Source organism: Aythya marila (assembly GCF_965140915.1).
Source record: "Aythya marila genome assembly, chromosome: 2".
Taxonomy (NCBI): domain Eukaryota; kingdom Metazoa; phylum Chordata; class Aves; order Anseriformes; family Anatidae; genus Aythya; species Aythya marila.
Window position 1 is genome coordinate 85346999 of NC_139043.1, and position 13646 is coordinate 85360644.

Genomic DNA, 13646 nt, shown 5'->3' on the forward strand with positions numbered 1-13646 from the left:
AAAAGAGTCATTGGGAGGTGCAAGCAATGTGTGATATTGTGCTAAGAAAGTATGTCTGTGTAGGAATATACACTTTAGGGAAGCACATATGTAGAGGATGTACCATATGACAAAAGGTAAATAAAAAGGTGTTCTGTAACCCATTTAGAGGGGGACGGGAGCCAGGGGTTTGACCTTTCCAAAGTATACAGGTAAACTTTACTGAGTTACTTGTTTGTCCTAATTGACCACGTGACTAGATGGGTGTAAGCTTTACTGAAAGGGTTAAAGCAGGCCTTAGAGATTGAGTGGGATTTTCACAGCCCCTGGCACCCCTCCTCTTCTGGGAAGGTGGAGCGAATGAATCAGACATTAAAGAAGCAATTAACTAAACTAGTGTTAGAAACCCAATTTCCTTGGGTAAAATGCTTACTCCTACAGGTTTAAACAGCACCAAGAAAGGATATAGGAATTTCACCATATGAGATGCTGTTCAGATTGCCCTATCTGGGCAGAAGGGATGAGATACCACAATTCAAAATAAGAGAGTTTCCTTAAGAACTGTATTCTGGGGTTGTCTTCTTCTTTGTCATCTCTCAGGACCTGTGGGTTGTTGGCTCAAACCCCACCTTTGGAATTCCCCATTCACCACCATCACCCAGGAAACCGGGTCCTGATTCGGACCTGGAAAGAGTCAACTCCGGCCTGAATGGGAAGGACAATTACTGACCACTGAAACAGCCGTAAGAACTGCGGAAAAAGGTTGGACTCACTATACTCGAGTGAAGGCATCTGTCGACGCTAGTACCTGGGAAGCTGTTCCTACAAAAGACTTGTTGGAAGTTGAAATTGAAGAGAAAAAATCTCGTAGTGGACTCTGAGCAGGATAAGAGCTTACAATGTAAACTAACCTTTTATTTTCACAGGTAACTAACGAGTGTGACTTGTGATTGAGAGAAAGGACAGACCTATAGCGAACTGCAGTGCTCCCAAGGGGGGGGTTGTTATAGTAGTAGTGTACATCTTATTTTTGTATCGATAATTATTTGGAAACCTAAGGTTTAAAAATAATGACAGGGAAAAATTGATTACTAATTTTGTTTTTAGTGATTCTAGGCCTCAGAGAAGGCCTTGGTCAATTGGTAACTTGGAAAAGGCATGACCAGATAATAGCAAAAATGGGATACCCCATCAAAATATGGGTGACTGTGACAGAGGGTTATGTACCACAAGCCGTCACGTTTGATGCTTGTGAGGTGTTAGCTTGTGGAGATTTAAATGCCCAATGACAATTGAGCAGAAAGAACAAATAACTGGGAGAGACACAACAGCCAGATTGAGAATAGCTGTATGGAAACAATCCTCTATTGCCATCAGAGAAAGGGAGAAACTCAAGGAGAAAACAGGAGAGTAAACAGGAGGCCCTCTGAAATGTGGCAGTTCAAACATTTGAGATTCAAACAGGGTATGGGGACGTGAATGCCTGGATAGAATGGGTCAAATATACTGTCCAGAGTCTCAACCGTAGCTACTGCTATGCTTGTGCCTTGGGATGACCGATTGCCCAGATAGTGCCCTTCCCATGGGGGTGGACCAAAGACTCCCAAGGGATGCAATGTATGATTGCATTGTACCAAGAAAAGACTGCCTGGGGAAATGAGGCCTGTAAGTCTCTCTTTGCTGTTTCTTGCATGATAACAATATCACAGTTCCCCCTGCATTCTCTACAGCTATAGGTAACCATACAGCTTGCCTCTCACGGCAGGGTGTGAGTGCTACCTGGCATCTGGGAGAATTTGCCTTGTGCTACCAAGGACTTGATGGGAAACTGCTCAAGACTAGAGATCCCCAGGGCAGATCTCTGGTGGTACAGTGGAGGGAAGATCTTACGGTCCACCCTACCATCTAATTGGGAAGGCACTTGTGCACTTGTTCAATCAGCTATACCCTTCACCCTGGCATTTGAAAGAGAAACATCACAAATACCCAGAAGAAGTAAAGGAGGCTTAGGAATATCATTTGATGATAGAGTATACATAGATTCTATTGGGGTACCTAGAGGAGTTCGGGATGAATATAAAGCCAGAAATTAAATTGCTGCAGGGTTTGAGTTACTGTTCTGGTGGGTAACAATCAATAAAAATGTGGATTGGATTAATTATTTCTATTATAATCAGCAGAGATTCATCAATTATACCAAGGATGCGATGAGAGGAATCGCTGAACAACTAGATGTCACCAGCAAAATGGCTTGGGAAAACAGGATAGCATTAGATATGATGCTTGTGGAGAAGGGTGGTGTATGCGTGATGCTGGGCAACTGTTGTACTTTTATCCGTAACAATACTGCCCCGGATGGCACAGTAACAAGAGCATTGCAAGGGCTTACCACCCTTGCCAATGAATTGGCAGAAAATTCGGGAGCAGACACTTCCATCACAGGATGGTTGAAATCTTGGTTTGGTAAATGGAAAGGGATGGTAACGTCCATATTTACATCCTCAATTATAGTAGCAGGAGTTTTGACAGCTATTGGCTGTTGCATTATCCCCTGTGTAAGGGGACTTGTCCAGCGGTTAATTGAAACCACATTATTGAAACAAATGACCATAGATCCACCACCCTACTCAGATAAAATGATATTAGAGGAAATGGAGAGCAAAGAAAGTGAAGAGGAAGATATTTACCAAATTACACTTAAAATAAATAAATAAATAAAAATAAAAAGAGTTTCTGCAAAAATCAACAGTTTATAAAAAAAAAAAGAAAAGGGGGGAATTGTGGGAATAGAAATGTTGTTTTTGCAGAGTTACATTGTTTAGAAGGAGGGAATGTGGTACTGAGATATGCTTACAGTGATAAGAAAGTTTAGCAGGCGACCTTGTAAAATGCAGACAATCAGACTCCTTAGGACAATTAGGTGAAAATCACGGTGTCAAGTCAAGTCAGATAAGTGAAGAAACATTACCACTTCAAGCAGTAAAAATGTCAAAAGAAATTTGAAATTTAACAGGCCGGCGACTGAAGGCCATGCATTGTTTGTGAAGCATCAGATAGATTGTGAATCTGGATTACCCACTCAGTGGGGAAACAGGGGAGGGTCCTGCCATCAAAAGGTATATAAACTGTGTTTTGGAACTAGTAGATGCGCTCTCTCCTGCTTGTGGGGCGCCCGCCATTGCAATCGCGAATAAATTACTACTTCACTGAGATCCTCGCCTGAGCCTAAGTTATTGGCTACGGAGTGTTTCTCACACCAGTCATGTGCTGTGCTTCCAACCTGATTGCTCTTTTGTCAGCAGGTGGCAATGTCTGGCTGTGGAGAAAAAAACAATAAAGGTGAAATGGTGTTTCTTTATTACTATGTTCTTTCTCATACCTTAGAAAAGGAGAAAGATGACCAGTTTTCTACTTGGCCCACACGATGCCTCTGCAGGACCCTCACACTCTTCTGTGGGGCTTCAAACGGGGCTGTGAAACTGTGGTTTCACAGACAGGTCAGTTTGTATGTCATTTTTTCAGCAGATACTGGCTTGTTCGCAATACCTTTCACCCTGCAACCGAGACAACAAGACACGTGAACTTCGCCGAAAGCAGTCTCAAGCAGCAGTTCCTTCAGAAGATAAAAATAAAATCGCACAGTAAACCTCCTACTGCACCGGAAAGAAGTATAGTTTTTTATTTTATTTATTTTTTTGTGTGTGTTTTCAGGGGGAGAGCTGCCCCTGAGGAGGGCCGGTGCCTGACGCACTAAGGCAGCCCCAGCAGCAACCACAGCCCCCCACAGCGCTCCCAGCGCCAGGTCCTGCCGCCACCACCCCCTTGGAACCCTCGTGCTTTTCCTCTCACCCCTATTTCTTCCCCAAAACGCCATTTTCCCGAATTCCCGTCACCGACAGACCTACCCGTGCAAGGGCCGAGCACGGCACCCGCAGTACCGAGCCCGGCCACGCCGAGCAGCGCCGTGAGGGCGGCGGAAGCTCCCGGCAGCCCGCGGTGCCCGTGATGGCGGCGGAGGTGAGGCCCCGGCTCTCAGCAGCAGCAGTAGCAGCAGCAGCAGTAGCAGCAGTAGCAGTAGCAGCAGTAGCAGCAGTAGTAGCAGTAGTAGCAGTAGTAGCAGACGCAGCAGCAGCAGGCGGGGCGGGAGGGGTCCGCAGCCCGGCTGCCGGGCAGGGTTTCAGCGCGTTTGGCCGCACGACTCTTGCCTGTTCTTTCCTCCTAGGTGTCTGCTGAGGGCACGCCGCGGCCAGCATGGCTTTGGCCAGCCTGAAGAGCTTCCGTGCCTGCTCGGCCGGCACGCCGGCCAGCCGGCGCGTCTTGCTGGCCCTCGGCAAAAGCTTGAGCTGTGCCAGCGGGCAGCGCAAGCCCCCAGGCCCCCCCAGCGCCGTGGCCGTGAGGGAGCTGCGCCCCGGGGATCAGTGCAGGTACATGTTTTGTCGCCAAAACCACGTCCAGCTGCGGATACAGGCGCTCTGTGTCAATGACACCGTGCAGCTCTGCGGGGATGCCGGGAGCGGTCCCAAAGCCGAGGGCAGGTGGATGGATGAACAAGTGTTTTTCAGGAAGCTGAGCGGCCTTGGTACCTCCAAAGAGATTTTTAAATTCCTCAGCTCTCTGGAGGTCATGTCTGATATTATGGCATCGGGGGCCCTGCAGAGGATTTCTGAAGTTGAGGCGGATGACGACGGCCTGAAAAACCCTGAAGAAGTGCTAGAGAGCGACATCTTCAAGGCGTTATGCTTTCAGTTTGAATTTGAAGCCTCAAAGCTGTCCAACGCCGGGCTGCTGAACGCGTTGCAGGCTTTGGTAAAGCTGCGCATCGATCCGGAGAGCACACTGATGGCAAGCTTGCTCTCCGAGAGCGAGGAACGGCTCGCCACCAGGCAGCTGGCTGTGGAGCATCAGTGCTCGCTCGCAGAGAGTTTGCTGGAGTTGGAAGGCCCCGGCTGTGCCACGCTGGAAGAAATCGTGAACCGCATACAGGAAGAAGACATAGAGAGCTGGACTCCTAGGGAAATGACGATGGTTTACAAGATGCTGCGGGTGACTTTCAGGGAAGGGGAACAATACCACGACTTGCTAAACAGAATGAACAGCGCCACTTTAGCCATAGCTGACCAGCTAAGCCCAAATTTCACTAGCATAATACTGAATTCACTGGTGGTTCTCCAACAGACTCAGGCAGTTCCCTTAGTCATAGCACTCTGTAAGCATTCTGTGAAGCACGTTCCTTATTTCACAGATGATGAGTTGGTAGATGTACTGGATGCCTTCCTGTACTTTGGACATCGTGAACAAAGTTTTACAGATGCACTGGAAACACACGTACCCAAGTCCATTTCTTCCATGCATCCTGAAACAGTCAGCAAAGTGATGCAGTATTGCTGCCAAAAGACGATCCTTTCTAAGCCTATTTTTGATGCAGTGGCAGAATGTTTCATTTCTGATGCTGACAGATTTACCACCAGCCAGATTGCTGAGTGTATTGCCCCATTTGGGACTCTTAACTATCTTCCTCCAAGTGCTTCTTCCTTGTTTAGGAAGCTTGAAACTGTACTACATACTCGTTTTAGTCAGTTTCAGCCTCACACTTTGCTGAACCTGCTGCACTCGTGTGTCCTTATTCAGCGTTATCCAGTAAATTTTCTGCCAAAAATATTTAGTCCCTATTTTCTGCAACATCTTCAAGGTAAGGAGCAGTGTTTCTCCTGCAGTGTTCTGTTTCTCTCTATTATATGGTTTGTCTCTTGTCCAGCACCCATTTGTTACCACTTGCATCTGTCTAATCTCATCAAATCAACAATGACCTGATTACGGTGACTTGTGATCAGGAGGCTGAAGGTTGTTGCTTCCTGGTCACAGTTGCAGTTGTATCATTTAGCAGAATTTGAACGGGGACTTGAAATGCCATGAAAATTTTTATTTCAGCTAATCCTTCTGCCTTTTCAAGAAAATACTGCCCCTCTGCTGTTCCCTATGGTTGTCCTTTATCTTACACAAGTTATAGATGCTAAATTATTCTGTGAAATAGTTGAGAAATATGTTATTTCTGTCTGTTTAAACTTCTGTGCCTATGCAGTGACCCCTGTGAACGCTCTCACTGAAGTGAGGCAGTGCTGCTATGGGGCTGGAAAGACTAGTGAGACTGGTTATGGAACCAGCAAAACTGAGAGCAAAAGTGGTGGATTTTTTAATGATAAGTGGATGATGCGATGATACTTGGTGTGATTCATGGGTGATGTAAAATATTTTAGTGATTCTGGATTCATTTTTCTCCGAATTGTTGACATGACTGCCACATGAGGGATGTGGCATAAAGGTAGGACACTGGATAGTGCATCATGAGACTTGGCTGTTTGTCTGTATTGTGCAGCCAGCCCTTTGTTTTGCAGCTTTGGACAAGTCACTTTTCTGTACATTTTTCTGCTTCTTACAATTGTTTGCCTTTACTAATTGGATCTCATATTCCTTAGGGTTGGAACTGGTTCTCAGGTGTTTTACTAGGGGCTAGCCCAAGGAAAGAGCTATTTCAAAAAACAATACAAACACTAGTAGTACTGAATATGAATCTAAAAGAGTTACCTCTCCTGCTTGTGCACTACTGATTAAATTTAAGATTTTAGTCCCTGTCTCTTTAAGATGAAGTCCGCTGACTTTGCATAAGCCTTATTTCTGGATATCTTCCTGTGCACCCAAAGCACTTATCCCACAGCTTTGACTCAAGGTACGTGATCACAGTTGTCAGGAAGAACTGTTGAGAGCCTTTAAATTTGGGACAGAATTATAATATGCTAAACAAGTTACAATAACTACTCCAGAGCTTACTTGCAATTCTGTTACTAGCAAGCTTACCTATTACTACAGAAATAATTAATTGTTTGTAGAATCATAGAATATCCTCAGTTGGAAGGGACTCACAAAGATCAAGTCCAACTCCTGGCTCCACACAGCACCACCCAAAAATCAGACCATGTGTCTGAGAGTGTTGTCCAAATGCTTCTTGAACTCCAGCAGGCTCAGTGCTGTGACCCCTGCCCTGGGGAGCCTGTCCCAGTGCCCGACCACCCTCTGTGTGCAGACCCTTTCCCTAACCCCCAGCCTGGCCCTCCCCTGTTCCAGCTCCGTGCCGTTCCCTCGGGTCCTGTCGCTGTCCCCAGAGAGCAGAGCTCAGCGCCTGCCCCTCCGCTCCCCTCATGAGGGAGCTGTAGACCAACTGTATAGTTGTATTTAAAAATACACATATAAATCCTTAAACTTTGCTGGAGAATAATACAAATGTTAGAGAGAAGTTAAGTGTAGCATTGGTACAAAAAGAATTTGAATTACTGTTATTGATAAGAGCATGTTACAACTACTGGCACAGAATTCATAAATCTCTGGAAGTACACAATGTGTTTTTGAAATACTGTTTTGCCTTGTGATTCAAATAAGGTCCATTACATGCATGTGAGTCTACAGCTTTATTCCTTTACCTTCTGCTAGGCTGAATTGTTTCCAACTTTTCAGGTAGGGTCAAAATAGAAGCAGGTGTGTCCTTTAGCTGTCATCTTTAGTGTTCTGTCCCATGTCCGAGGTACAAATTATTGTATTATATTTGTGCTTTCAATTTGGTCATATTTATCTTTCATACTGTATTATGAACAGCTTGTGAAAACTGAAAAGGGTAAATGGATAAAGCTGAGAAAAAATAATTTGCAATGCATAATTTAAGGCTTAATTAAAATAAAAATGAGCTGGTAAAGCATAATAGGGATGTAACGCACCAGCCTATTCTTAACTGCTGGCTTTTGTTTTCTAAGTATCCAAGTAAAAATATAAATTGTATTCTAACGCTCGCGTTTTATCAAGGCATAAAGAGTGGTCCCTTGTCCTGATTTTTTAATTATTTTAGTCTAGATTGTGATGTGGTTCCTCTCTGGATCTCAGCTAAGATTGCTGTGTTAATTACACTCTATAAAAGGTCAAGTTCTGAAAATGATTAGGGACTTAAGTCACTCATTTTTTAGCTGCTCAATGTGAAATACCTTAAGCAGCTGATTTTTAGGAAGAAGACATTCCTCCCATTTTACAAACCAGAATGTGTTTTAAAGTTCTCAGGCTGATACTTAGGAAATGAGAAACCTCAGAGTACCAGTTACGTTGAGTGTTGTTTCAAGTCAGTGTGAAGCTGTTCCACTGGAATGGTCAAAGCTCAGAATAGGAACTTGAAAAGATGACTGGCATGATTAGCATCTTATCCTACTTTTTTATTTTTTTATTTTTTATTATTATTATTTTTTACCATTCTGTGGTAATGCCTTGCACTTATGGTGAAAGATGCCTCAAGTATACAGTTGTAAACAAATCTCCAGAAATTATTCAGTATTCTCAACCTCTATCAGATAAAAAACCTGAGTGAAACAGTGAAATCCTGGGAAAGTAACTTGGGGAGAGGGGTTGGAGGAAGAAGGAAATAGACTATTTCTTCAAGACTTCCACTCAAGCTTATTCCTTCCTGTAAAACATCTTGCATCTCTCAGATCCTCTTTTTTTCTTTTTTTCAGTTTTTTTTTTTTTTTTTTTTTTGTGTGTGTGTGTGAAAGAATTGGACAGTCCTAACCAAGATCTTTCTACTTTTATTTTTATGTTGACAGTATTTCTGTAAATCTGTTTCTAATTTTTCTAAATATGTTGTTTCACAAGTGATCTTTCTGTTCACTCAGGTAAGCGTCAAGGATGATAACGATCGAGTAGCTTTTCTGCACATTTCAATGAATTGCTTTTCCTAACTTCTGCAGGATGGTATGTGTAAAGATGCTTTGCTGAAGATTCACATGAAAACTTGAATATTGTTCTTTCAGCTCAGCCACCTGGTTTGGACAGATTTGTTGCCTCCCAGTTAACCCGGCTTTTTCTAACCGTTACCCTGGAGTGCCCGTTTTATGAGGTATGGTAGGTACAAAACCAGAACTGATGCTAACAAGAGGCAGCGCGGTCATAAGGGCCCTATTGATAGGAGCTGAAGACATTCTTTCCCATAAAAACATCGGAATTGGACAAAACAGTTAAACAGTTGTTTGTTTTTTTTTTCTTGGTGGAAATATGAAGAATTTCTGTCTGTTTGACTGACGGATACATGTTTGACAGAACCGCCTAGCACTAAGTGTATTTTGTGTATTTCCAACAACTATTCCCTTATTTTTGACTTGGACCACAAAAAAATCAGTCACTTGGATGTTGGCTTTACTGCAGAGGAATGGAAACACTTGTGCATTTCTCTTGAGTGATGCGTTCAGCTTGATTGTATGGAAGCTTGACAAGGACATTTTGGTGTTTTTTCTAGGGGGGACAGGGGAAGGTTTTTTTGCATGTTTGTCTTGTTTGTTTTTTAACTTTCCAGCAGGTCATACTGGAAGACTGTAAGTCTCTCCCTAGACATGGCTTTGAAATGCACAGAATACGTTTCGGTGCATTAATATAATTGCAAAAAGGTTATCTCCCTTTTTCTTTAGTTTGATTGAGTTTTCTGTCATTGTATAGGGTCCCAAGCTCCTTCCAAAGTATCAAGTGAAGGCCTTTCTCAGTCCTCACTGTTCTCTGGATTTTCACCTCCTCAGAAGGGTGAAGGCTGGACTACTTTATTTACTGAAGAAAAGAATATATTTTGCTTCAGAAGTATCGACACCGTATTTCTATATAGTTGGTAAGTAACATTAGTTCTTCAGCTTAATAATGAAATGTGTACTTACACTGTCAAAACTATCGTTTTCACTTTACTTTCCAAAAATAAAATGAGGTTGATTTTATTCCCTTTGTATGCATTCTTAACCGCAAATATGGAAAAAGTAAAATGGAATAAAAAGGTAACTGTAGGACATTTGAAAATGAGGGAACTCAGAAAAGAAAGGAGAGAGACAAATTACAATATTACTTGGAATTTACAAACTGTCTGCACTGAAAATAGCTTCTAACTCGTGATCTTTATTTTTCTTTAACCTGTAAACAGTTTTTATAGTGTAAAGCAAAATGAGACAGTGCCACTGAGGCAACTGCCTGATCTCTGCTTTGGTGATGAGTAGAGAAATGACAGGCAGGAAGGTTGGCAGCCCAGAGCACGAGAGTTAGAGTAAGCAGTTTGTTACAATGAAACAGGTTTTAATTTTGCTTATCTTTTCATCTATACTAGATATTGAGATTAAATTAGACGAAGAAGGCTTTGTTTTGCCCGCTGCTCAATGTGAGGAGATACACAAACGGTAAGAGAATAACAGAAAGCATGGGTAAAATGTTGGTAAACATTGATAAAGAACACCCAGAGTGAAACCATAGCAAAATTAAAGTTAATTGGAGTTTTGCACTTGCATTTTGCACTCATCGGAGTTGAAGTTTCACACTGAAACCTTTGGCAAAAGGGCAAAGTCTGTAAAACGAGAGATCTCTTTTTCCTTATGACATCTTGCCTCATGACATTAAGTTGTCAGGCGATTAGTCTCTCTACCCAGTGACAGTCATGATCAAAGTAATCCTGGTTTGACTTACAGTCGTGTATTTTGATCTTAATTCTCTTGCAAAGCAAAAACAAATTTATTCTGACTAAAAAGCAAAAGATTTAGCACAATTTAAAACAGGTTGAGTTCACAAATGTTCTTCTCTAAGAGAGAGAATATCCTGTGTAATGAGGATATTTGCCACAGACACTGTTTGCATCAAAAGATGCATACGTATTTAAAAACAAGTTAAACAAGGATTGGTATGAGAAACCGTAGCTACAAAGTTAGGCAACCTGTCTGTGCTGTGTTTGCGACTTTGCTTCTGTGGATAAAGCAGAATTCTTAGAAGAGGTTATGTTTTCTCCAGCTCGACTTTCACAAGGCTCACAGAGTAACATAAGTGCTTTCAAAAATCTAAATGTTTGAAAACAAGCTTTGAATTTTTTTAAAAACTACAGCTTTCGCACATAAATAAAGTCACAATATATTTAACCTACTGAAAATGTATTTTATAGTGGATAAACAAATTTTATTTTAAGTCAATGTAATTTTATATAGCCAAATAGGAAAAAGTATAGTTGCAGTCTATGATGCTGCCAACCATATGCACAGGTTTAATTTGAATCTCTAGTAAGTCGTATAAAGTTAACTGCTGAAATGTTTTCGAGATGAGACAAGTATTTTGCTCAGTTTTCCCACTAGAAGAATTCAAAACAGCTTACTGACAGTAGTATTAAAAATATCATACTCTTATCATTAACTTGTATAGTAATTTTTATTTATAGCATATAAATAGGCTTTTCAGATCTGTTTCACTAAGCTTCAGTCCCCGTCCCCCAGCTTTAAATTGAGTGATTTTTATTGGCCTAAAGTAGGTAACTCCCATCCTACAATGTTTAATTGTAAGAGGTGTTAGGGAATAAGAGGAGGTATTGTCTAATTCTTCTTAGGGACTGCAGTAGTTGTGTAGACTAAAATGACTGACTTCTTTCTGATCTATAACACTTGTGCTTGATTTTAGAATTGCCCTGTGTGTTGATGGTCGAAACAGATTCTGTATTAACAGCCACAATCTGCTGGGAGAGGAAGCCATCAAACGGAGGCATCTTCAATTACTTGGTTATAAAGTTGTGCAGGTAAAGTCCAGCGACAGCAGTTTGCATCCTGAGGCAGTGGACTACGGTTAACAAAACAAGTGAAAAATGATTACTGCATAACACTTAAAATTGTAGTTGCAATCAGGTCCCATGACAGGTATAATCTTGTCCTTTCTACACTGTGTTCTCTTTGCCTAATTTTTGCCATTTGGGGGGGCTGTTACATAAGTTCCTTCTTTTTTCTCAGATTAGTTAGTGTTTGCTGCCTGTACAAATAGTAGCCGCTTGAAAGAGTACTTCTTTGCAGTGATTGCAGTTCAAATCTTGATTTAAATGAAAATGTTAAGAGTTTGGTAGGATCACAGAATCACGGAATGGTTTGGGTTGGAAAGGACATTAAGAATCACCCAGTTCCAGCCCCCTGCCATGTGCAGGGACACCTCCCACCAGACCAGGTTGCTCAAAGCCCCATCCAGCCTGGCCTTGAACACCTCCAGGGATGGGGCATCCACAGCTTCTCTGGGCAGCCTGTGCCAGTGCCTCACCACCCTCTGAGTGAGGAATTTCTTCTGAATATTCAGTCTAAATCTCCCCTCTTTTAGTTTAAAGCCATTCCCCCTTGTCCTGTCATTATCTTCCCTGACGCAGAGTCCCTCCCCAGCTTTCCTGTAGACCCCCTTTAGATACTGGGAGGCCACTATGAGGTCTCCCCAGAGCCTTCTCTTCTCTAAGCTGAACAACCCCAGCTCCCTCAGCCTGTCTTCATGGGAGAGGTGCTCCAGCTCTCTGATCATCTTTGTGGCCCTCCTCTGGACTTGCCTAAGGATTCAGAGGATCCTGAATCAGGATTTTCAGTTAAATACTTTTTTAAAAGATATGAGTCTGGAGTTTAAAAACAAGAGTTAAAAAAAAAAAAAAAAGAATTGGTTTGTATAATAAATAAAATTTTCACAAAGCAGAGTACATACGTTATATTGCCTATTGAATAAATATTTTTATCTTTAAACATGTTTTGGACCAAAACACGTTTAGATTTTCAAATACCCATTTCGCTTTACAGTCACTTATCACATAAGCCTGACTACTTTATATTTCACTTAGTTTAAACTGTAATGAACAGTTTTCTTAGCTTTCCAGTAACTTCAGGTAATTCTTACAAGTTTCAAGGGTCAATAATATGTTTAGGATTAAGTGCTTAAATTTAAAGGACAATTTTTTGATGTGTAATTATATATCTGTTTAAGGAAAGTTAATCTTACCCAGTTGCTTATTGGAAGATATCTCCAGCAATTATTTTGGTTTCATTTCCAGGTTCCATTTTTTGAGATAGAAAGTCTACACACTAGCAGAAAGATGGCAGAATATCTACACAAAAAAATCTTTCCTCACACATACGGACTTGGCTGCTGACACTTGGGAATAATACTGCTTCACAACTTGACCTCCTGTACCATGAAGTGCACATATTGTGTGTGGAAGAGCAATTCTGTTTTCTAAGTAACTCCGTGTAAGATGATTTCAGCTTCTGAATGTGTGTGACCTTCCAATATTTGGAAGAATTGACATGTAAAGAGTAATAAAGAGCAACATATTTTCTTAACTTTTGTGTAAATATTTGTTACAGGGCAGATGAAAGTCTCAAACAGTCATTGCTGCATTTCCCTTTTATTTTCACTGGTTCAAACTCACAACTTTATATAGACTGGTGTGGCTACTTAAGGATACTAACTGTTGCTGTATATACAAAATGTGCCATGTTACCTTCCAATAATTTTTTTTTTTTCTTGACAGTATAAAAAGAAATTATGCAAATTACTCATAGCTGGTCGTATGATTTCCCAAGTGTTTCATAAAACTAAAATTTGTAGTAGCTGCACAAGCACTACTGGCTTATAGCACATACTTAAGAGTTGTAGAGTGCTGTTCTCTAAATAGCAATGCCTTACAGAAAGTAAGAAAGAAATTCTATGAAAGGTATTCCTTTGTCACTACCTGAGTGTTAAAGTGAGAAGTCAATCACTCAGAACTGAATGAGGAACACGTAGGAGGAGGAACAACACATGAAAAGCTTTCAAAAGTGAGGAGGGGTGGGAAGGGATTG

At 41.6% G+C, this 13646-nt stretch overlaps 2 protein-coding genes across 5 annotated transcripts in view; one reads left to right on the forward strand and one right to left on the reverse strand.

Moving 5' to 3' along the window:
- Window positions 1-4008, reverse strand: part of MTRR (5-methyltetrahydrofolate-homocysteine methyltransferase reductase) — a 32365-nt gene extending 28357 nt beyond the window's left edge. For 2 of the 3 annotated variants that reach the window (XM_082755236.1, XM_082755234.1), the window contains exons 1-2: window positions 3885-4008; window positions 3359-3533 (exon numbers count right to left, since the gene is read on the reverse strand). The gene's annotated coding sequence lies outside the window, so the exon portion shown is untranslated. Of the gene's footprint in view, window positions 1-3358; window positions 3534-3828 lie in introns of all 3 variants that reach the window. The other variant, XM_082755235.1, reaches the window with a different exon arrangement.
- A 108-nt stretch (window positions 4009-4116) lies between these two features.
- FASTKD3 (FAST kinase domains 3) lies at window positions 4117-13251 on the forward strand. Of its 2 annotated transcripts, XM_082754859.1 has the most exons (6): window positions 4120-5668; window positions 8820-8905; window positions 9499-9661; window positions 10145-10214; window positions 11470-11584; window positions 12857-13251. In XM_082754859.1, the coding sequence occupies exons 1-6, from the start codon at window positions 4231-4233 to the stop codon at window positions 12953-12955; spliced, it is 1971 nt and encodes a 656-aa protein (XP_082610985.1). In that variant the 5' UTR covers window positions 4120-4230; the 3' UTR covers window positions 12956-13251. The 2 variants fall into 2 exon arrangements, 1 of the variants encoding a protein (XP_082610985.1); XR_014317037.1 differs by lacking the exons at window positions 8820-8905; window positions 12857-13251 and having other exon boundaries at window positions 4117-5668; window positions 11470-11538.
- The last annotated feature ends 395 nt before the right edge of the window (window positions 13252-13646 follow it).

What these genes read in the sequence shown, in the direction of transcription:
- FASTKD3 (XM_082754859.1), top strand. Translation starts at nt 4,231, where the DNA reads ATGGCTTTGGCCAGCCTGAAGAGCTTCCGTGCCTGCTCGGCCGGCACG. An exon ending in TGGAGTGCCCGTTTTATGAG is followed by an intron (nt 8,906 to 9,498) that starts GTATGGTAGGTA and finishes GTCATTGTATAG; the next exon opens with GGTCCCAAGCTCCTTCCAAA. An exon ending in TTGGTTATAAAGTTGTGCAG is followed by an intron (nt 11,585 to 12,856) that starts GTAAAGTCCAGC and finishes TTTCATTTCCAG; the next exon opens with GTTCCATTTTTTGAGATAGA.